This window comes from Pangasianodon hypophthalmus, chromosome 10 (assembly GCF_027358585.1).
Source record: "Pangasianodon hypophthalmus isolate fPanHyp1 chromosome 10, fPanHyp1.pri, whole genome shotgun sequence".
Classification (NCBI taxonomy): Eukaryota; Metazoa; Chordata; class Actinopteri; order Siluriformes; family Pangasiidae; genus Pangasianodon; species Pangasianodon hypophthalmus.
This window is the reverse complement of record NC_069719.1, coordinates 16049386-16072872: the sequence shown is the minus strand read 5'-3', so window position 1 is coordinate 16072872 and position 23487 is coordinate 16049386. Positions and strand designations below refer to the sequence as shown.

The 23487-nt window shown below is 37.6% G+C and overlaps 3 protein-coding genes across 5 annotated transcripts; 1 reads left to right on the top strand and 2 right to left on the bottom strand.

Annotated features, from left to right (window-relative positions):
- Positions 1-75: 75 nt before the first annotated feature.
- mrpl35 (mitochondrial ribosomal protein L35) lies at positions 76-4003 on the top strand. Its single transcript, XM_026934036.3, has 4 exons — positions 76-193; positions 497-662; positions 3088-3232; positions 3583-4003. Exons 1-4 carry the CDS (start codon positions 163-165, stop codon positions 3763-3765), a joined length of 525 nt encoding a protein of 174 aa, XP_026789837.1. The 5' UTR covers positions 76-162; the 3' UTR covers positions 3766-4003.
- A 604-nt stretch (positions 4004-4607) lies between these two features.
- Positions 4608-16198, bottom strand: reep1 (receptor accessory protein 1). 2 transcript variants are annotated; one of them, XM_034308047.2, is made up of 8 exons: positions 16049-16198; positions 12343-12415; positions 12101-12177; positions 11845-11965; positions 11193-11306; positions 10545-10716; positions 7585-7869; positions 4608-6859 (listed from the first exon to the last, which is right to left on the bottom strand). In XM_034308047.2, the coding sequence occupies exons 1-8, from the start codon at positions 16078-16080 to the stop codon at positions 6849-6851; spliced, it is 885 nt and encodes a 294-aa protein (XP_034163938.1). In that variant the 5' UTR covers positions 16081-16198; the 3' UTR covers positions 4608-6848. The 2 variants fall into 2 exon arrangements, with proteins under 2 accessions (XP_034163938.1, XP_026789836.1); XM_026934035.3 differs by having other exon boundaries at positions 7601-7869.
- A 970-nt stretch (positions 16199-17168) lies between these two features.
- chmp3 (charged multivesicular body protein 3) lies at positions 17169-23422 on the bottom strand. Of its 2 annotated transcripts, none has more exons than XM_026934344.3 (6): positions 23269-23422; positions 22805-22865; positions 21690-21869; positions 21435-21556; positions 20453-20567; positions 17169-19021 (listed from the first exon to the last, which is right to left on the bottom strand). In XM_026934344.3, the coding sequence occupies exons 1-6, from the start codon at positions 23311-23313 to the stop codon at positions 18885-18887; spliced, it is 660 nt and encodes a 219-aa protein (XP_026790145.1). In that variant the 5' UTR covers positions 23314-23422; the 3' UTR covers positions 17169-18884. The 2 variants fall into 2 exon arrangements, with proteins under 2 accessions (XP_026790145.1, XP_053093392.1); XM_053237417.1 differs by lacking the exon at positions 23269-23422 and adding an exon at positions 23011-23216.
- Between the last annotated feature and the right edge of the window lie 65 nt (positions 23423-23487).

The following is a 23487-nucleotide window of genomic DNA, read 5'->3' as shown; positions in this document are numbered from 1 at the left end:
TTATTGTTGTTGTTGGTGGTGGTGTTTATTATTGTTGTTGACAAATGCTTCAGTGTTTCATAATTTGTTGCTTGGCTTGTAACTGTTTGCACTCCGCCTTTTCCCACGGCGTGCAGTTTGTCCAAGCTGCGCACTGTAGGTCAAGGGTCACAGAGATTCAAGATGGCGGCCACCTTGACTAGAGGACTGTCAGGTAGTAATGTTTTCGCATTTACATTATAGAGCGCGCATGCAGATTTTTTAAATTCAGTTTGTGCTCGTATAAGCGATTTGACTAAATTCTATCACACAGTGTTGCCTTAGACATTTGTTCCATATAAATGAGCATGGCTAGCTAATGTTAGCATATGCCAACCGGATAGCTTCTGCGGCTATCGTTAGCATGTGTGTGTATTAAATAGACATCACAGAAAAGAACTCTTTTAGATACATGAACTAGCAACACTTCTGCGAACCTAATTTCTAAAGACCTTTGCGTGTTCATTGTGGTTCTCAGGCGTGGTGAGGCCTCTGACAGTTCTGGGACAGTCCTGCATTAAGCACGCAGTCAGAGCTCCGCTGTTTCTTCCTCGCTTCTCCACACTTACTCAGCGACAGTTTGGTTTTAAACCGCTGCCATCTCATAATGCCTGTGATCTTCAACAGCAGACTCTACTGCAACGGTAAGGTTCAGAAAGACATCATTCAAAAATAAGTCACAGCTTTTCAAACATACACATTTCTATTGCTACATACAATACATGCGCCCCAGAATGTGTGCAAAGGTTAGGTTGCTACTCTAGAATAATTGTTCACCTTACTTAATTATATGGCCAGGAAGAGTCCTGAAGTACTGATGATGCATCCAACCATAAATATGACACCACTGCTGATGCTGCACTGCTGATGCTGCACTGCCCTGCTGAAAAATTTCTGAAAGACCTGACCAGCTACCAGCTGCCAAAACACATGCAGAGCTGCTCAGACTGATAGAAACAGTTTCTGAAATACTGCTATAAATAAAACATCATAGACATGTTCTTTTAAAGAAAATAACAACAGTAAGGCAGTTACAAATGGTAAGAATTTATTGATCAGTTTAGTCAAGCAGCAAGGTGCCTGAAAAATAACTTGGGCAAAGATGGTTTTCATTACGGACACAACAATCTCACTTTTACCAGTTTTTAAAAACGTTTACCATTTTTTTTTAGTTCTGCTACTGATCTGATGCAAAGAAAAGAATTTGACTGTACTATACACTGATCAGCCATAACATTAAAACCACTGACAGGTGAAGTGAATAATATTGATTATTTCATTACAGTGGCACCTGTCAGGGGGTGGGATATATTAGGCAGCAAGTGAACAGTCAGTTCTCGAAGTCGATGTGTAGGAAGCAGGAAAAATGAGCAAGTGTAAGCATCTGAGCGACTTTGACAACAGCCAAATTGTGATGGGTAGACGACTGGGTCAGAGCATCTTTAAAACGGCAGGTCTAGTGGAGTGTTCCCAGTATGCGGTTAGTACCTACCAAAAGTGGTCCAAGGAAGGACAACCGGTGACAGGGTCATGGGCACCCAAGGCTCACTGATGCGTGTAGGGAGCAAAGGCTAGCCCATTTGGTCTGATCCCACAGAAGAGCTACTGTAGCACAAATTGCTGAAAAGTTAAAGCTGGCTATGATAGAAAGGTGTCAGAACACACAGTGCATCACAGCTTGCTGCGTATGGGACTGTGTAGCTGCAGACCAGTCTGAGTGCCCATGCTGACCCCTGTCCACCGCTGAAAGTGCCTACAATGGACAGGTGAGCATCAGAACTGGACCATGGAGCAGTGGAAGAACGTGGCCTGGTCCGATGAATCACATTTTCTTTTACATCATGTGGATGGCCGGGTGCGTGTGTGTCACTTACCTGGGGAAGAGATGGCACCAGGATGCACTATGGAAAGAAGGCAAGCTGGCGGAGACAGTGTGATGCTCTGGGCAACGTTCTGCTGGGAAACTTTGGGTCCTGGATGTGGATGTTACTTTGACAAGTACCACTGAAACATTGACCATTGCGTAAACATTTCTGCAGACCAGTGTGGATGTGTGACTTTTTCTTATGTTCCAGCAGCACATCCCAAAGTGTTTATTATTCCTCTTATACCACAGCAATTTTACACAACAATTATATTTTTTAACTGAGTAAGTAATGACCTGTCATACTTTTCACTGTGTATAGTTATGTTTAATGTTGAGAAATATTTGCGAAAAAAGTTAGTTACTGGTACCTCATACTGTATGTTATAACAGCTGTAAACAGTCCTTACCTCAGCAGTTTCTCTTTTTTTTCTCTTATTCGAGGTTAATAAGATAGAATTGAATCATGTCTTGTTTGGAAAGCACAAAGTCCTCTGTCCTGAAGATTCTCCCAGAAAACGTACTGTTAGAAAAGTGCTATCACCTGAGACTCCATCCATGAATGTTATGTAAACATTTCTTTGTAGAAAACATCAATTAATATACATTTTTCCTTTGTTAAACAATATTTTTGTCTGTTTTTATTAGCCTTAGATTATGTAGTGTCCACTGAACAAAGCCCTGTGAATGAGAAATTATAATGTATTAGAACATGTGCATTAATATAAACCTGTGATTTAAATTGCAGCCAGCTCTACTGTCTGAGCTGCTGTTACAGAAAATTAATGAACACCTTCTAAATCAAGAACCGAACAGCGCTGTGGTATAAGTGACAATAAATAAACCTGCTGATGCTGTCATCCTCAAAATAACCGAGCGACGATCTGAGAGCTTTTAGTGCTAAGTTATACAAAGCATCACAGGTGTGATGGCACGGTGTGTTGTGTCCTGCTTTAACTTACAAGATCTGTCACTTCGGTCAACATCATGCAGGTTTGTGGTGGGAAATTGATCTGTTTCTTTTATTTATTGGCCCTAATTGGATCCCCTGTACTGGAACAGGGCGTCTCTTGTTTGGCAGTATGATTAGTCACAATAATTGATCCCTCTGTCATGTTTTTTTTGAGGAGTCTGTGGAATCAGAGTTATGTAGCTATGTTGTGAGTTTTTTTTTTTATGTCTTCTTAATATCTCTCCTTGTACAGAGTCTCTCCTCTCATTCCATCACTGATGCAGCAACCCTGTAGAAACCTAACATATTTTAGTGTGAAGAAGGGCAAGAGGAAGACAGTGAGAGCTGTGGTGAAGAGGTTTCTGAGGCTGCACTGTGGCCTGTGGGTGAGGAGAAAGGTAAGGAGCCCACGTGCACATTTGAACTGTTTCTTTGTAAATACTGACATCCACTGATTTTATACTCTGAAATCTGGGAAAGTTTACAAAAAAATTGACATTAAATGGACATTCTTGCCAGTGAGACTTGTTTTCTTTCAGTGAGGCAGAATTCCTATTTTTCACTTTTGCTTTCAGCTCAGTATAAAAAAACAGTTGTGATTAGTATCTCATAATTAGACTTAATTAAACTCTAGAATTTATAATGTTTAAAAGCAATTGCTGTACTTTGAGCAATAATTTAAATTCATCCTACAATTTCATCCCTAAGTCAAGCAGCTCAATTAAACTGAATGTTGTTTGTTTTTCAGGCTGGATACAAGAAGAAGCTTTGGAAAAAATCAGCAGTCAGAAAGAAGCGTTTAAGAGAACACGTATTCTGCAATAAGACTCAGTGCAAAAAATTAGACAAAATGACAACATCCTTTTGGAAAAGAAGAAACTGGTACCTTAACGATCCTTACCAGAAATACCATGATAGGGTTAACCTGTAAGTGTCCTTAGCCCTCTTATATTAGAAATGTATTGTTCTGTGGAGAAAATGTTTGTTTGTAAAGTGTATTTGTCTGACTGTTAAGCTTACCATCCAGAACCACAACAGAGAATACAGTTTGCACTTTGTGCAAATTTAACATTACTGAAAATATTTGTTTAAGTTGAAAACCAATGTTTATGGACTCCTTCTGGTCAGTGTAAAGAGCTCTGATTATTGAAATAAACCTGTTTCAGAAATTGTCTGTCAGAATATTGGATATAGTGAAGAAAATGAAATCAAAGAGCCACTGGTATTCTGTCTCCCTTTTTTAATAACTGATGGTGACACACCTTCAGATCCATATGAAGGGTTTGTGACAGAGATCAGACCATTTCTGTTTCTTTTTCCACATTATTCAACAGCGTAAGAGATATCTTCTGGCCTGCCAGACATGAGAGCTGTGTATTGAATTACATTTTTAACAGAGGGGCTGCAAGCTGTGGTGTTCATTAGGAGGAGAGCAAGGTTTAGTCACCCTTATCAAGTACATCCCTAGCCACATTTTCTTTATTTCTTCATTTTGCAAGGAGTTTTAACAAACAAATGAATACAAATTAACATTAGTTCAAAGTAAGAAATATTCTAAAAAACAATAATAACTATTAGTCTTTAAAGGCACTTCCTCTACTTGAATCATGACTAATTTTGCTCAGTTGTCATTTGTGTAATGAAGCAGGCGAGTATTCGCAATTAACAGTTTTAAAAATAAATTCAGCTCAAAAGTAATCTTGTTACAGTTTCAAAGAGAATATGAACGACTTGAGCTGAAGGATAATTAAGTCACTGATACTTCATTTAGCCTGTTTTTTTTTTTTTTTTTTTAGGATATGTGCCTTTAATAACTAACTCCTGAAACAACATTCAATGAAATCTAATACTACTTTTTATGAATGTTAGAACAGATAGACCTGACAAGAATTCACGCAGAGCACTTAAATGGTTACATGTACAGAATGATAGAAGATATTTCATGCATGTTTTGTACTTATTTCATTTCTTTCAAAGTTGAAATGTTAAGTGAGCAAATATAATGCTGGCTGGCTGGTCTTCTGCCCTAAACAATCAAATCAATCTTAATTCACAGTTCTTAGGTTTAAAATTCTCTGCTTTGAATTTCATTTTTCTTGTGCCATATTCCATATCATTATGTTTGTCCTTTAACATTTCATCTTTAATGCTTAGTTTGATTAAATGTGGTAAGATGTAACAAACTGTACCTGAGAAAGATATCTACTATTTAAAAAAAAAAAAAATCGACTGTGTCGCTGTGAGACAGTATGGGCTTTTGCTACCTGATATCTGAAAGAGGAAAGAGGTTAAATAAAATACGATTGTCATCATATTTCCAACCTGACAGACACCTTCCTTCTGTGAAAGTCTCATTAACATGGAAACAGTGGTAGCCACGCAGTTCAGTACATCAGTGTTAGTGAGAATTTTTCAGCGTATAATCCATTCTTTATTAACCAGTGATATGACATTGCACTGTGACCAATTTGAATTACTCAGTGAAGTATAGCAGTCTGACTGCAGTGTTCTGACTTTAAGGGGCCACTTGGCACCCCCTTTATGGCTAAATGTATGAGAACTAAACTAAACTATGCTCAGTGAGTAAAGTGCCACATTCTCCATCTAGTGTGTATGTTACAGAGCTCACAGCATTATAATTCCAACCAGTGCTTAATTGAGCACGAGTGTACATAAATGCAGTAATACTGATGACTTCAGACTTGTATGAAGAAGTAAAAAACACATTCAGATTGTCAACATTTTGTGTGAATTCATGAAATGATAAAGTTAAGAGAATAGAAACATGAATCAATGAAATTCTTTAACTGAAATTCTTTAAAAATTCTTGAAATTCATGAAATACATGAAATTCTTTAAACTGAAATAACCTTCAAAGCTACAGAATCTAAAAGACAAAAGAAACTAAAACAATATTCACTCTAAACCAAAACGTAAAATGATTATGCTTGTTGAGTAATCCAGAACTGCTACTCGAAAATGCTACTCAAAATATTCATGAATAAATAAGCATCACATTAAATTACCAATCTGATGTGTTTTCATTTTTATTTCTTTCTTTCTTACGTTTGTGATGGGCTTTAAACATATAACATGCCTCATCACATTATCTGACAACAACATGAATAAAAACAGCAGTTAGGGGTGAAATTTCTTCAGCGTGGCTCAGTTTAAATCTATTCTTTCACAGAGTCAACTGAAATCTAACATCATTGCACATTTGTCCTGTAAAGTACTTTAAATATACATGATTAATATCTTCATTGCCATACAATTTTTGGTGGAATTACAAGCCTACATGTGAAAGTCACTCTCTCTTTGTAAATAAATATTTGTCTGCACAAATCTGCTTTACTCAGACTCGGACATTCTAAACTGACAGTGTTTTGTCAGTATTAGTGGACTGACATTATCAATGCGCTACATATCCTGAGAGGACGATGGTGTCGTGCCCACTTGTGCTCCATTCGAGTGCACTGAATGGCATGAAGCCTTAAAAAATCCACTGAAGAGTTGTTGCAGTGCTTCCAACAGTGAGCATAGTGGCTACTGTACAATGCCTAGGTGCTCAGAGACAAATGTTGCTCTCGTGACAGACCAACAGAGGGACACGCATGCTTCTGTCTCTCTCAGAGTCAAACAAACAAAAGGAAGCAAACATACACTCTTCACATACAGTAAATATGTACAACACAAACTGTTTAAGAGTCTTCAAATGGTGCCACGTACATGTGCTACCTCGATAGAAACCTCCCCCCTCGGGTGTGAAAGATCAGACGCAATAAGGTCGCACATCGCTTTGGTTACCTCATTAGAGAACAAGGCTGCTTTAAATATTTGATCTTTTGTCTGCATCGCCGTGAGTTTCCCCCCTCTCTGTCTCCTCTTTTTCTGTGTCCTCATGTTGCAGCTAAGGCAGCTAAAGCAGTCTCACAGCGTATGCACAGTCACATGGCCTCAGGGTTTGCTGATAGGGTGTTCTTGGATCTGGATCTGGTGAGAGGTCTTAAAGCTCTAGGAGGAGGCTGAGACATGGAAACAAAGACATGAGACAAAGAAAAACAGAAAAGGACGATGAAATTCAGAGCTGAAATATTTCACTAATATCACCATCTCGCTTGTGACCATGTTTATTTTGCACATGAGCACAAGTTTATCAAGCCAAATCCAGACCACACACATCTGTGCATGTTACATGAACTGTATCTATGGAAAGACAACTTGGCATACTATAATTAAGACTTGGGATAGATGTTTGAGAGAACATGATGTGTCTATATTCAAATAGTTTTCAGCTTTTTATTATTATTTTCCTGCATGATCAAATTAGCGATTAACGACTATATTCTTGCATCCTAAGCTATAACCTGCATGATGAACCTTTTTCTCTACTAATGTCATTTAAGAAGCAGGAGTCAGTGCATGCAGATCATGCATCACACAAAATTCTAGCCAATCATTTGTACTAAAAGCTCAGATGACTTTAAAGTCTTGGAATAGCAAAAACCCAAAGGCCACATTAGACAGTTATCTCTTTTGTTCTATGATCCACTATAGCAAAAAGCTACTATAATCCTCTTCAAACACTGTGCAATTGCTGAATTTCAAACATACATGAAACAGTATGTGAAACAAAAACTCCAGGTAGCCTATGGTGGATTAGCCTGTGGTGGTAATCATGCTGATTAGTGATCCAGCAAGTTAGTAATAACCAGGCCATCAGCGCCCCAGCACACCACCAACTATCTACCTAAAGAGGGGGCTACCTCTGGGGCACGTCTCTTAAGTAGTCCGAGTTGAGCTGAGTTGGCTGGGATGCCCCCCTCTTTTTCACTGTCCTTGGGCACCTCTGGGGCCTCAGATGGAGGAGGTGCAGGTTTGTCCTGGAAAAGCTCAGGTGGTGAAAGAGACTGGCTTGGATTGCAGATGGATCTTGGTATCGGAGTGGGTTTGAGGGTCAGAGGGGAAGAAGGCTCCACAGAAGCAAACTGCTCCACATTCAACATCTCAAACTCGGTTATGTCAAACTCTGGTCCTGCACCATGACAATACGGCTTGTGTATATTTTACAGGGCAATAATTGGCATATGATATTCATTGTAGTGAAATGAAACTGCAAAAGTCAATTTAAGGTCAAAGGATAATGATTGGAATAATCAGGGTCTACATTTGGAACCTCTGAAGCTACTGCATGAAAAGCAGACTTTACTTTACCCCTGAATTCACAAGAATATTCTCAGATCTTTAAGAAATATATTAAAATTTCCATTAAAGCTACTGTAATGTTTAACAACAAAGAAGCCATATTTTGGTACTAAAAGAATACTTTTTATTTAACTGTGCTAAAATCGATCATATACCTTCATTACTTAATCGCAATATTAACCCTTCAATTCCACACCCTTCTGATTTTGAAAATAATTCAATTTTTGAGCGTTATATTTCCATCACCAAAATGACTCCTCTGATATGCGAATCGTCTTCTGACTCAAGAAGGTGATTCAATGAGTCATTCAAGAAAGACTTTTACCTCAAGTGCTTCGCATTTCTTTAACTTTTCTTTCACATTTCCTTTTCTTGCTTCCTTTCCTGCATCTTAGTTCCTAGGTCTGTTCGATTCCATATACTTTGGAGTCGACTCTCAATTCCCAATGCCTGGCAATGGAGAATCGACTCTTTTTGAAATTGACTGCCAGCGCTATTCATCAGAGAAAACACCAAAGAGTACTTGTACAAATGGTGGTTGTTTCTATTATTTTTTAGTCTGTCAGTCTTCCTGTCTCTGAAATAAACTTAAAGTTAAGTATTTATATCTTGATGTGGAAACTATGTGGCTACATTTTAACAAGTAACTTTTGGCTAGCTGGCCAGTTTTCCAACAGCATGGCTGGCTAAATGTCATTATGCTGACAATTACTTTAACGCCCCAGCTAACTAACTGCTACCCAACACGTTTTATTCACAGCTTGTAAAAAAAAGCTTTTTGATCTTATATAAAACAAAGATTTATACATATTTAATACATAGAAATATCCTGCTGCTGTTCTCAATTTTAACATCCAAATACATTTGGCATATAATATTATCAGATGCATTAACTTTAACTTCAGTCATTTCCCACTAAGCTATGTTTGCTTTGACTATTTGACTATGACTCCTGAGTGTGTTATACATCACATAAATATATTTAAATACTCTTAAATACTCAATATACTGAAATCTGTAATTCTACTGTCCACTTAACATAGCAAAAAAATCACACAGTGCAATAAATATTCAGGCTGTTTTTACCCACAAACATGAATGTAGTATACCTTTAAAAGTTAAGGTACATAATTGGACCTTAATTACCACTGATTTACCTTTTCTTACTCAAATTAAAGGTGCATTCCCAAGTAAAAGATACATACTAAAGAATCAAAACATGTACCTGTAACGGTACCACGACAACGACAAGGGAAAGTACAGTTTAAGACCTTTATTTCTGAATCTACACGCTAGATCAGGAACCAATTCAATAGGAAGCGTTCTCTGGCAGGGCTAATAGCTGAGAAGTTGCTGTGCTGCACAGTGGCTTGTGTGCATAGCAATACTCTTGGCTATGATCGCTTCTCATATTTCTCACTATGTATCAACACTTCCTCTGATATATTACTTCTAATGTACTTTCCAAAATATCTCTCTTGTAACCACAACTGTTCATTATACAAGGTATCTTAGAGACAGAAAATGTAAGATGGCTATTAGTGGTTTGTAATTGCTCACTTATACTATGAAATTCAGACGTTTAATTGAATAGAGTGTATTGTGCAATACTTTCATTCATTCCTTCATTCATCTTGAGTAACCACTTTATCCTAGTCAGGGTCACATTGGATCCAGAGCCTATCCTGGGAACACTGGGTATGAGGTAGAAATACACACCAGTCCATCACAATGGCACCATGCACACACATTCACACCCTAATTAACACCTAGAAGCAATTTATCTTCATTAATCCACCTACTGGAATGTTTTGGGAATGTGGGAGGAAAACAGGGAATCTTGAGGAAACCATGAAATACACAGGGAGAACGTGCACAGAAACTCCACACAGACAGTAATGTGAGCTCAGGATCAAACCATGGACCCTGGAGCTGTGAGGCAGCAACACTACCTGCTGCGCCATGTTCCAGCCTATTGCACAATACTACAAAATACAGATTACCTGCTGCATGCCACTTAAATGTGGCATTATAACATTGGTGCATAAAATGGAATACCTGGTCAATTTTTAAATGTACATTAAATTCACCATCAGCTCTATAATTTAAACCAATTTAATGTCTGAAACTGATATTACTTAGTCAAGGTCTGTAAATAGTAATAAACGACATAATAATTCAACTTTAAACTTTCTTTTAAACAGAATGGATACCATCATTCCATGTTTGGAGATGAGAATATAACATGGGAACCCATGCATCCTGCATATTGGATATTGTTTATTGTTGATTGCTGAGCTGTACTGAACCACCAGCACCACTGTGTGGCAATGTTGGAATCTTAAATCTAAGCTGGCATGGTTAATATACTCAAGTAAAGGTACATTATGTAAAGACTGACTGTGAACAAATTAGTGCCAATGAGTATGTGATTAGCTCATGGTCAGTTTTTCATAAGTGGAAGAAGAGTAGTGGAGAGGTGATTAGTTGGGCAGGTGGACTTACTCTTGCTGTAGGCAGCATCTGATTTGCTGCGCATCATGGCACGAGCTCTGTGCTGACCCGATGCAGGCTGAGTGGTGACTGAAGCAGAACTCTTTGCCTGACCGTCTGACTCTATGGTGGTCAGGTCATGCATGCTGAAACTCCGAAGGCGATCTGATAGCACACCCTGGCCCTGTGGTAGAAATGTCAGTGTAATCTTTTTTATGAAATTCAGTGACGTATGACTCTCCTCTAACATGTAATGGGAGTCTGAATATAAAGGGCTATGATTCTGATATCGGTGAGACAATATTATTAGAAAAAAACCCTACAGTTTTAAAAACAATGACATTCTGTACTTTAACCTCAAAGATATCATTAATAAAATACAGAGCTGAAAGAATGCCACTGTTTATATCTTTAGGGACTGGATGTCATGTGAGAGAAGGAATCTGTAGTTGCAAACAGAACACGGTTCCTAGTTTTGAGCTTGAGCAAAAATATAACTATATCATATAAATATACTGTAAATAACTATCTTATTGGTGTAATTGGTGTATCGAGAAACCTAACGGCTTCCTGACCTACTCATAATTTGCAACTTGTAGCATCAATTATCCACTTTTAATATTCCTCATCGGTATGTCACTGAAATAATAATAATGTCACCTTAGTGGCAGCCATGACTGCAGCTGTAGCGGCCACATTCAGGCTCTTCTTTCCAAAGTGCATCAGGGTGTCATAACTTTTGTCCTTTGCTTGGCACAGGTATTCATCAATGTCCTGGAAAATGCAAATAATAATGAAACAATTTACTTACCGTCAGGGGTGTGGGAGGTAAGTAATGTCAGTATTATTACTGATATCCTAAATGTGATTTGTCATTCACTGGTACTTCTTCCTTGTGTTTCCTCTTCAAAACACCAGATTGCCAAAAAAACAAGCTTTTGTTTTTGACTTTCCTCTTTTTCCTCTATCAGTGCCCCTGCACTCTTCCTCCGCTGTAACCATGACGAATATCCTGCCTCACAAATAAAGGGCAGGAGAAAACCTTTGGAGAAAGTATAGCCTACCACTGTTCATCAGCTGGGAACATTTCACCTAACACACCGCAGGAAACAGGGTCAAGCACAAACTTGAGGCACACAGCAAGATGGGTCTTCACTTCCGAAAAAAAGAGTGTGTTTTTCCACAACCTCCAGATGTTTCAATCACTGAACTTTTGTTTACTTTGGACTTTGAATCTTCTTGTTTTTAGAAAAAACACAGAAAAGAAAAGAAAAACAACTGGGTGAAGGAGAACAGATATTCAGAAGCGTACCTTTTCTTTAGAGGACAAAGTCGGGTGGACAAACTTCCTATACAGCACACTGGATCCCTTTGTGTATGGTGAGAGTAACCACACCATAAAAGCAATTTTGAGCTCATAGTAAAATGGGAGCCTACATAAGAAACAAGAGATGAGTCATTTGCAGGCATCATGATTTCAAGCCCTTTATCATCAGGCATAATCGACAACATTCGATCAGGGGCACACCTTCAGTGGGAAATGAGCAGGAAGGCATTATTTCACTTACCAGCACAGGAATAAATCTGTAATCGCTTCAGCTGTTGTGAACAGTGCAAATATTATCCAATACATCATCCATTTTACCTGTTGAAATATATATATAAGAATGTTTTAAAGAAACATTTTTATGAAATCTGAACATCAATAAGCACACTCCTACAAAATGATGCCGAAAAAGCAGGCTGAAGATGTGAGGGCAGTAAGGCATGAAATGCTCATTATATATTATGTTATGCAGCTCATACTCACATATTCTCTCACATCTTTTGATTTGACAGCTTTATATGACGAGTATGCAGGGTAAAGGGTCCCAAATATGAGCCTGTCAGACACAAACAGATCATCTACATCAGCAGAACAGGATTCAGCGCAACCTGGGTGTTATAACCTAACATTTCAAAATAATGAATACAAGTTGTTTGCATTAAACATGGCCTAATTTCCCTACTTTTTCACCCAAAGAGTTTCCAGCTTCTGCTATTTGACTAAAAGTACATGTAAATTTTCAAAAGGCACCCTGTAATGTAATATAGGAAAGTCTTTCTAGACCTATACTAATTTATAATAATACAGTATTCTGTATTCTGATTCATCTACATAAATTAAAGGGACTAATTAAAGGTTCATACCTTATAGGTTGCCAGATTTTCAATAGCATCTAGACCACCCCTATAAATCATTTACTTTTATGCCTAAATAGAATAAGATAACAAAAAATCCAGGCCATTAAAGATAATTGCATTTTTTTTTGGCTGTCATTTGCAATGCAGCATAAACTCAAATGACATTTAATAGGACTACATATACAAGAAGGATGCACATATTCAAATATACATCTAATGAGAATATAAACAGAATATAACATCTAATAGCAGCCTAATAGTCTTAATACATAGTCCTAATGCTTGTTAAGTGGCAACTTTTGTAAATTTGTTATAATTTTGCCATAATCTGCAATCCACATACATTCATTGGTTGACATCTTATGAAGTAGTATTTTGATACCACTTTAATAGATCTAATAATAATGTAGGATGTGCATCGCCTGTAGTTACTGCCCTGTGTTCTCAGTTTACTGCGCTCTATTATAAATATACTATTTGAACACCATACAAATTGTATACAAATTTGACTTCACCATGTGCATTTAATTCTAAATACAGCCTGTAACATGAAAGAAAATCTGCTGTAGCAAAACTGATATCACAATGCATCTGCCTTAGTTTCTTTCAGGCTTCTGTTTACATTTTTCTGGTCTTTAGTCACAACACAGCTGCTCAGGTTTTATCTCCACCATATTTAGATGCAGTGTCTTGAAGCTTCTCCTCTGCAGTGTCCTATTGTTCGGATGTGATTGTGTAAAAATCCTACTAATTTTCCCAAACTCGTGAAGTTCTAAATGTTTCACAGCAGGCCTGCACCCGGTGACGACAGACCAACAGCCCCACTGATGCTAACTTGTTTAATGTCATTTTTCAGACGGTCATTTATTGATTTATTTCATACCTAAATATTTCATATTTATTTTCAACCAGAAAACGTGGACAACGCCATTTGATGACACTGTTTAAAAAAAAACACTGTCAAATACAGAATAAATCAAATTTTAACACATAATCACCACCACATCTACACACAGCATGCAACATCTTTAAACAGTAAAGCTTTTTAAACGATATCTTTAATAGAGAGCGCAAAAGCAGAAGACCTGAGCATGCAGAGTAGTGTCAGTGAGTATGGAGCATTAACAACGAGGACAAGGTGCCATGAACTGCGCACACAAAGGTATCTGTGAGTGTGAGAGCACTTGAGTGAGTGCTGAGATACAAGCACATCCTTTCCTGTTTGCCAGGGTGTACACTTTGCCTGCAAGTTAACTTAATTACAGTAGAAGAAAAGCCATGGCCTAAAATAAAAAAGTATTTTTAAATCTTTATTTCATTAGTATTGACAAGTAGTTATACCACAGTATTACTGCAGTTATACCACGGTTATAACCATGGAATTAAAAGATTCTGTTCACTGAAGAAGAAACTACTTTTGTATCCTATTCACAATTTCCCGTGTTGGAAAAGTACATTGTGATAAAGTATATTGTATTATTAATGTTGAGTGGCTGTCCCCATCTCCCCAGTACATAAAGTGCAGTCGGGGTGGGTTCAGCTTAGTTCTTCACTTGTACCTCTGGAGAACGCCTTAAAGTTTCTGAGTGAATCAGAAAGGTTTCCAGGTAAAGCTTTTACTAAATGAATAACTCTTAGCTATCTCTAAGGGTTCTTTTATTTGAAACTGGGGTTGAAACTGAAGCTGTACAATGCTAAAGCAGTAGCAGAGGTACAACTGCAGCGCCTCCTAATGGTAAAGTATGCTATAGATGTGTTTACAAACTTTAGCATTATTATAATCAGCAAGAATCACATCATGACGTTGTTTCTGGCATTAAAATGTCACATAATATAGCAGCCTAACTGTAAGGACATTCGCCTACCATGTATGTCAAATCCACTCATAGTGGGCTGTTAGTTTTATCATACAAGTGATTTTATGATTTTATCATAAATTATGTGTTGCCCGGAAGACTGTACATCTCTCTAGCAGATGTCGGGTGTGTAGTTTGCAGGCCAAACACGTTTTTATGACCCTGATTATTTTCCAAGTTTATTCTGCCTGCTTGACAAAAATAGCTCAGACTGAGGGAGCAGAGCCAAGGAAACTGAACAGCGTTGCTGCAGAGCCGAATAATTAGAAATCAGAAACTCCCAGAAAAACTCAGGCCAAAGCTGCACCTGTGTTCAAGTAGCTACATGTCTGTCCACAAGTGTGTGATCTCTCTCTCTCTCTCTCTCTCTCTCTCTCTCACACACACACACACACACACACACACACTCTCTCTCTCTCACACACACACACACACACACACACAGCTCAGTGACAGCTGCACCTCTGACCTGAGCAAGTGGTACTGCTGGGTCGACCTACACACAAACCAACCAGCCATTAAAAAAAAAAAAAAAAAAAACACAAAAATAAATGACACCCCAACATGTGTCACAACACCTTGCTGCTCTGCCACCATACTGTGCTGTGCCAACCTGAATGCCACACAGTATGTACACTATATTTAGCCCATCAGGACGCTGTGATGCAGCTCTTTAGTGTCCCGCAGTGTCGCCCAGGCCATGTAACCGGATATTGTAATCTAAATTTAATTGACTCGCCATTTTGTGGTTTCTTTTACGCATCAGCTTACGTTTACAAGATTGACCATTATTAAAAAATGACAAAAACAATCCAAATGGAACTTAATGGATCCTATACAGCGGTTGATATGCATTCAGTTTTATGTAGGTATAATTTGCTTTAAATAATTTGCTTTCTTTTCAATACTGCAAACATCCCACCAGAACCACTGGTCTATCTGAGATGATTAAGCTCTCATCAGTGACAGGCCGAATGGCAGCCCTATTTTTTAAAGATCTGAGGGAAAAAAAATTTTTTATTTCTTTTACATCCTGATGACTTGCTTGTTAGGGAATAAATGGGCGCTGGCTTTGAGACATCCTGAGATGAAATGAAAGCCTGCTGAAACAGGGGGACACGCGGAATTGTCCAGCTCCGCGTCACCTCGCCTTTGTTTGGCCCTTCTTCACAGCTCTGGATATGACACTGAACAAATCACTTCGGCTTAGGAAACAGGGATTTACGACAACTCTGTCACTAACCTATATTAGATTATAATGCAAATCTTCGATGGCCAAAACACCGCGTCGCGACTTGCATATGATTATAATAAGGTTATATTCTGCTTAGAATTAAGGAGGTAACATAAACACACCATGGTCCTGAAGACAAGACACCTTACAATAGGGAGATGAAGACCAAACAATAGCCTAATGCAAAGATTCCGAGTGAAAAAAACAAAAAAACATTGCAAGAATAGAAGAAAAACACTTACACCACAAGCCTGGAAATAATCCACGAGACCATTGCGCTTGAGAGCTTGTTGTCAGCAGGGAGGAGTTTCCTTCGCGACTGCTGGCGGTGACCGTTTGACAGCGGGCGCTTCTGCGCATGCGCAAGCGGCGAAGGTTATGGATATGTCCAAACCCGCACACTACCGTACTAAGTAGAATTTCACAATACCATACAGAAAAGGGTATATCAAAATAACAGTAATTCAGACACACATTTTAATAGCTGCACCACAAATATCCATAACACAGTAGCCAATTAAAGAAAATGTAAAATAATAGTTTATAGTTAATGTATAGCTCCCAAAGATGGCGGACCAATTTTATATACTATTTAGTACGGTAGTATGTAGTTTGGGACCCAGCCTGATTCTAGAAGCGCGCGCGCGTTGTATGGAAGGCTAAAAGGGCCAAAAGCTTCGTCATTACTGGGAAAATGAACACCATGTGACAGACTGAGCTATACATTTCTGTTCTATGTTTATTCCTGAAATTTGATCCTCGTGGTTCAGGGGAGTTACTGTACCATACAATGCAGATATCATATCCAAGTCTATGACACAGGCACACACTATTTGGCAACTAGGTGTAAGGGAGTTTTTTTAAAAAGCCCTGAGTCATGATTAAAGCCAACACCCATCTTTTCGTACATAAACTGAGTGAGTGACAAGAGCCAAAGGTAGTATCAGTAAAACACAACTGTTGCATTGTATGAAGAGCAGTGCATGGATGAGGTCCAGTGCATAAACATAAGTACGTGCTTTTACACATAAAAGCAAGAACCCACACACTTAGGAAGAATTATTAAAACCAAATTCTCTGAGGGTATTACATACCCAGCTATCCACAGTGAAAAGGAAGGCTAGGGTTATCTCAAAATTGAACCATTAAGTAATTTAGTCCTGTTACATTACAGCAAACTAATTAAGGCCCAACATTACAAACACCTTAATTACACCACACAATTCAGTCGACCTACACAACACAGGATTATGTGAGAATGCCTATTTTCACAACACAGATAACTTACATGCATTTCTTTCCAATATAATATTAATACACCACAATATTTGAATTGTCAATAAAACAGAAACATACCTCCAATTTGTTCATAAAAGTTTATTCTTAAACAGCCCTGTGTTTACAAAACACATTTCTTCATGTGCATTCTGTAGGTATTTACATTTTTTATAAGACTGAAATGAAGCTATGAGGATTTTGTAATAACTTCAGGAACTCATCATGAAGCATAACTAATTAGTGAATGAGACTGAATTTGTAAAATTATATGCAGCCAGCTATAATAAAATGTGTTTTCAGATATGTATCTTCATGAATGGGAGACATAACCTCATTTTAGTCCACATGGAAAGAAAACTTTTAACGCCAGTATACTCAAACACAAATATACAGCTGTAAGAGATAGCAGTCTCATGCTATAAGCTGACAATATGACAGTTTTTATACAGAGATTTATAAGAGAGCCTTACAGGGTCACACAGTAAAGCACGTGCGGAAAAAATCCCGTGTCTCTGACGCTGTCTCTTAAAGGAAGAACTAACAATCTCTGCTACACAAGGTCACATCACAAAAACATTTTAGTGATAGTGCATTGAAATAACCGTGGCTTGTGATTTAAAACGCACGTACAGTAAAGTGTTAGAGATGATTTATGTAAACAGTGGCTCAGGTCACACATTAATTTACAGAACCAGGGCCTAGCCAAAACTAAATCTCATTAAGAGTGAATTTTGGAGTATGTCTTATAGGAGGTGCTTTTTCTCCAAACATTAAACTTTCGTTTATGAACCTTTGGCCGGAATAATTTAAAACAACATAAAAAAGGAAAAGGATATAGTTACTGATAGTGTTTACTATTCTAATTCACTTAATAAGTGTTTTGGATGTACAGCAGTTTTCCTGTGAAACTAAACTAGTTTAGAACATTTTGAAAACGTCTCAGACTTTTGGAGTGCTCTTAATAACAATAATGTAACTGAGTGCAAATTTGGAAAGGTGGATCTGAATTTGTAAGCCATTAGCAGTTGTTTTCCACTTTCACAATGTTGGCTGTGATGCAGTGGCTCTGTGTAAAAGCCACACAGTTACCATAACAAGTCACAGCTAAGCATGGTTTTCATCAGCCCGGGCAAGCAGCCAGATCACAGAACCAGTTACATAACTAGGAGGGCTTTACTTAATATAAAATTAAGATAAACACACTCAATATATATATATTTATACAAAACTTACATACAATGGCTGTTAGAAGTTTCTCAAATTCAGTAAAACCACATTTCCACTGAAAAGTTACACAGAGAAGAAGCATTCGCTTAGACACCAAATAAGGCTAGAGAAACTACAGTGAAGATAAAGACAGAAGGAGAGAGACCAACATTATGACTGCACTGTACAACAGATTCTTCGTCATGTCACACAGCTACAGGCATACACAGCATGGACTAACTTAAATCACTGTTTAAAGCAGAAATTATTGACATTTTGTTTAAATAACTTTTTGAAAATGAACTGAATGAAATTACCTAGGAGCCATAACAAACTGCTCTATAATGCTTCTAATTACTGTTCATTTAACCCCTTGTAAGTGCTGTTTAATTATACAGGCAAAGAGTTTTTGCTGTAATAGCACTTTTCCTGGTCTTGTTGTCTGTGCAAAACTATTATACAGCCTGCTGATACCAATTCAGTCCTTATAAGAACATACAGAAGAAACAAGACATTAGAAGAATAAATTCATTGTAAATGAGAGGAGAATTTTGTCTATGACTACAGAGGTTTAGAAGGAGCAGTTATAACGGTTTAGCTCCTCAGTGCCGCTAGTCTGGACTGCATTTCCTCAATGTCTTCCTCTTCATCTTCTGAGGCGGCGGTAGCCCCGACTGGCTCTGGCTCAGGAAGAGCGTCTGTGACTTTGCTGGGAGCTTTTCCAAGAGCGCCTATTATTAACCAAAATAAAAAAACATTCTGCATCAGATATTGATGGCTGGGATGGTGCTTAATGCTGCATCCCAATTCGCCTACTTATACTATTTACTAAAAGCATGTACTCTTTTTGTGAAGAAAAATTACATTTGAGGGTGTAGCAAAAGAGAATGGAAGTACTGAGACATACTCACGCGTCATGTAATGGAAAAGAACGTTGTTGCCTAGTTACGCACACTGTCACCGTAAACAAAGTCCTCGTTGCATTTCAGCTTTTCTTTCTTCCTTATTCTTTATATAATTTATACTATATAATTTAATTTACCATTCACTTGATTTATTTTTCCACAGTTCAATTACACCTCACCAAAAGCGCGTCCTACTTTATAAACATCACAAAACTCCTCCTACTCCCTCGCGCAAGGAGTTTTGGGCAATGTTAGCTGAAAAAATGTCCATGCATCCACACTTCGAAAATCTACCAGAAATAGTAGACCATCCGGGTACCTTTGGGATACTCATTTCAACATACTATGATCTGGGACACACTAATTCTAATCTCGGATACTATTTAGGACAGATAGTAGGTGAATTGGGACGCAGCATAAATGTAGGTCTTGGGGGTTTACAAACATTACATATGTACAGGAAGCAAGGGTGCTAACTTGGGCAAAATAGTGAGGCTTAAACATTTTATTGCATCAAAAAAAATTCATAAAAAATAAAACAAACAGACAAACAAATATATATATATGTGTGTGTGTGTGTATACACACACATTGCTGTTATCAGAATGAGATACTTTAGTATATTAGACCACAGGATTACTATAAAAAGCGAGCCATTTAAAAACACTATAAAAACAGGCCTAACCCTAACTTTTAGTTAAATACCACAGTTGTTGATTCGAGATGGTATGAAAGATAATAACAACGCATTATATTACTGGAGCACAGTAGGTCTTAAATTATATTAAATGAGCAACATGGTTAAAGGCTGATTTTAGGAATTCTACATTGAATGAGATCAAGGTCTGTTTCTGAAAGAAAGGGGATTGTTTGAGAGTGATGAATCACAGCAGTGGGAATAGGCGTCTTATTTTCGCCCCAAAGTATCAAAATTCAGCTTGGTTCACTGGGAGCAACAGCAAAGGGCGAGCACGTGTCATTACTGAGTGCATGCAGAATGGATGTACACTCGCGCAAATAGCTTTGTGTGCACTTAATTTACGGGAATTATCATTGAATGGTTTAAAATAATAAGTAATTATTTTTAGAGGGAAAAGGTTGTTTTTTCATGTGTAGCTTTTCTTTAATTTGCTTGGGAGCTTTAGTTTCGGGCAAATAATCTTATAATGTTACTAAATATTGTACCAAGTGAAAACTAAAGTATAAGTATAACGTAAGACACACAGAGAAAACTGTGCAAGAACTTAGGTTCCTTACCAGCTGTGATCTCATAGAGGATCCTATCAACCTCAGCCTCTGCTGCTTCCTCCATTTCTTCCTCATCCTCCATGCCCTCAAGTGTGTCCTCCATCATCTCTTCTATAATACCCGCCTATACAACACACACAGTTTAATGATGAAATCACATAAAACTCATAAAACCATGAATACTGTTTGTTTTACTGGAATGAATTAAGTAATAAAAAAGTCTTTAAAGTTCTGTCATAAACTAAGCTAAGCTAAATTATATAATACAGCAACAGCAGTGCCAAGATTACTTCATGTCATTATCTACATCAGTGTATCATAATGTTAAAATATTGTAAAATGTGTTTTGTGTGTGAAAACATACAAAAAGTGTGAGTGTGTCACATGATAACAAGATTCTGCTTCTATAGAGTTAAACTGGATATGACTATGTAATATGTTCCTGAAAAATTTCACTGTGAATCTTAGGCATTTAAATATATTTGAGCTAAAGTAATTTTTTGAAATGTAGGTTCAAAAATTCAAGAAGGAAATAATTAAGCACTTCATATTCATGTGGTTGTGAAAAGTGAGGTTAAATTTTTTTTTACATGGCCTGAATTTTCACAATCATGCTGGACTTTCACTGCTTGAACGTGAAATTTCAAGACTTGAATGAAAATAACAGTGTGACTCACAAACCCAATATATTTAAATCTATAAATATCACACAATGTTTTATTCTTTTAAGCATCACAGATTCTGGTTCAGGTGAATCTGATTTAATTTATGTGACACCAAACTGAAATATCATATAATCATAATCATATTTAAAATATGACTATCTTGAGATTTAAGAATGTAAGGACTTTTTTCTGCAACCTATATGGGATGGCTGTTATGCATGTTATACTCTTTGTCTAATCATCTAGTTTGTGCTTTTACGACAAAAAAGACCAAAATGTTTTTACTTTTTTAAGTGATTAAATGAAATTTCTGGCGAGTTTCAGACCTTCATCATCTCCTTCGAGAGTTCCCTCATGGTAGCCTGGATCTCTGGGATTTTTACCAGGCTCTGCATGGCCTTCATGACCTCAGTGCTCTTCTGCAACGCACCAGCCATTCTTAACACAGCTGTCAGGACACACACACACACACACACACACACACACACACACACACACACACACACACAAAACTATGATCAGTAAAAGAGCTTGGTATTGTGATTGATGATTGTGTGGTGTAAGATGTAAGCCATACTCACACAATTGATTCTTCATACTAAGAAGCACAGAGTTCATTTGGGCTTTGGAGGCATAAAGTTTGCTGACTGCCTTCTTTGACTGAATCATCTCTTTGGCAAGAATGATGCACACGTCCTTTTGTCCCTTTTTAGCTGCATCTTTGATTGATCTCTTCACTTTCTCCTCCTCCCTCTGAATATCTTCAAAATGATAAAAACTCAAATATATAAACTCACATCCAGTAGGCACCTCAAGGTCAGCATTACTTGTTTAGCGATATACAGTTGGACTCATAAGTTTACATATGCCTTGCAGAATCTGAAAAATGTTAATAACATTTAGAGATTCTCAAGAAGGCAACACATTACATTAAGAGCTGGGGGTGGGGGGTAAACTTTTGAACAGGATGATCAGTGTAAATTGTTATTATTTTGTTTAAAGGACTTATTTTTTCCACTTAGTGCTGCCCTTCAGGAGCTACATAAGATATTTACATGTTTCCCAGAAGACAAAATAATAACAATTTACACTGATCATCCCATTCAAAAGTTTACACCCCCCTGGCTCTTAATGTAGTGTTGCCTTCTTGAGAATCTCTAAACGTTTGGCTCTTTTGTAATAGTTCTATATGAGACCCTCAATGTCCTCAGTGTGAAAAGATGGATCACAGGTCCTGCATGTTCTTTGCTTTTCCAGCATCTTCTGCAGGACCTGGATTTTTCTGAAGAACAGTGGGCACTTTAACTGGTCAGGACAAACAGGGGACTCATGAACAACTATCACAAAATATAAAAACAGTCGATCATCCAGATAACAACACACAGTATTAAGAATCAAGCATAATAAGCTTTTGAACTGGTTCATTTGTGTAAATTCAGTTATTATTGTATCTTGTGGACTGTATGTAAACATCTGTTATGTGAAATAGCTTATTCAGGGGAGCACTAAATGCAATTTTTATGATCCCTCTTTTTTTTTTTTTTTAAGTAGTAACATTTTGCAGATTCTGCAAGACGTATGTAAACTTATGAGCTCAAATGTAGTAACATCAAACTATAATACAGAAGAAATTAATACAGTATATATGTTTCAGGATTTTAATTTATTGTTGTTACAGTTATGTGACGACACTCACCTCGGATTTGTCTGTCAATCACTCTTATTTCCTTCCGTATTTTTAGAGACCATTCATTAATCTATGAGGGAAAAGTGGAAATGATTATTTTCCAAACCAAGATGGATCAGCAACAGCTCACTTTACTCTGGGTGTGACCTTATGTGACATCACCACATGGCACTTATAAAAAAAAATATTGTATTATACATCTCAAAGGATCTTGCCTGTGCCATCTGCCAGTGAATTAGCCATGTTTAGCGATTAGTACAACAACCAAGTAGTACAACACATCATTAATCATCCACAGTCTATGTGATTAATAATGTTGTGAAATAAGAGTGGTTTGTTTATCCAACTACCCAAAGTTAGCTAGCGACGTTAGCAAGCGAACTGTCTAGCTGTCTAACTAACACTCTTACTGAGCTCTGTGGACTTCAACAAACTGCTTTCTACACAGCAGAGTTAATCCGCACTTCGCCTACCAGGTCTTTAGGCGGTTTTTCTTGTGTTTTCCCGAAAAGTCCCATTCTGAAACCTTCCCTCTAGCTAGCAGGCGAGCTATGGAGGCTATCAAAACAACACATTACAACTGTTCTTCCCCATTCCAAACAAGTTACGTCACCCGCATGAGGTCACTTCCGGTTCTCGTGTCCAACTCGTCGCGCAGAATAAAAGCGTGCTTTCAGTGCAGACTGAGAGAG

What these genes read in the sequence shown, in the direction of transcription:
- mrpl35 (XM_026934036.3), top strand. Translation starts at nt 163, where the DNA reads ATGGCGGCCACCTTGACTAGAGGACTGTCAG. An exon ending in CTTGACTAGAGGACTGTCAG is followed by an intron (nt 194 to 496) that starts GTAGTAATGTTT and finishes TGTGGTTCTCAG; the next exon opens with GCGTGGTGAGGCCTCTGACA. An exon ending in GCCTGTGGGTGAGGAGAAAG is followed by an intron (nt 3,233 to 3,582) that starts GTAAGGAGCCCA and finishes TTTGTTTTTCAG; the next exon opens with GCTGGATACAAGAAGAAGCT.
- reep1 (XM_026934035.3), bottom strand. Translation starts at nt 16,080, where the DNA reads ATGGTCTCGTGGATTATTTCCAGGCTTGTGGT. An exon ending in ACAGATTTATTCCTGTGCTG is followed by an intron (nt 11,966 to 12,100) that starts GTAAGTGAAATA and finishes TTTCTTATGTAG; the next exon opens with GCTCCCATTTTACTATGAGC. An exon ending in CAGTCATGGCTGCCACTAAG is followed by an intron (nt 10,717 to 11,192) that starts GTGACATTATTA and finishes TTTCTACCACAG; the next exon opens with GGCCAGGGTGTGCTATCAGA.
- chmp3 (XM_026934344.3), bottom strand. Translation starts at nt 23,313, where the DNA reads ATGGGACTTTTCGGGAAAACACAAGAAAAACCGCCTAAAGACCTG. An exon ending in TAGTATGAAGAATCAATTGT is followed by an intron (nt 21,557 to 21,689) that starts GTGAGTATGGCT and finishes GTGTCCTGACAG; the next exon opens with CTGTGTTAAGAATGGCTGGT. An exon ending in TCTCGAAGGAGATGATGAAG is followed by an intron (nt 20,568 to 21,434) that starts GTCTGAAACTCG and finishes TGTGTTGTATAG; the next exon opens with GCGGGTATTATAGAAGAGAT.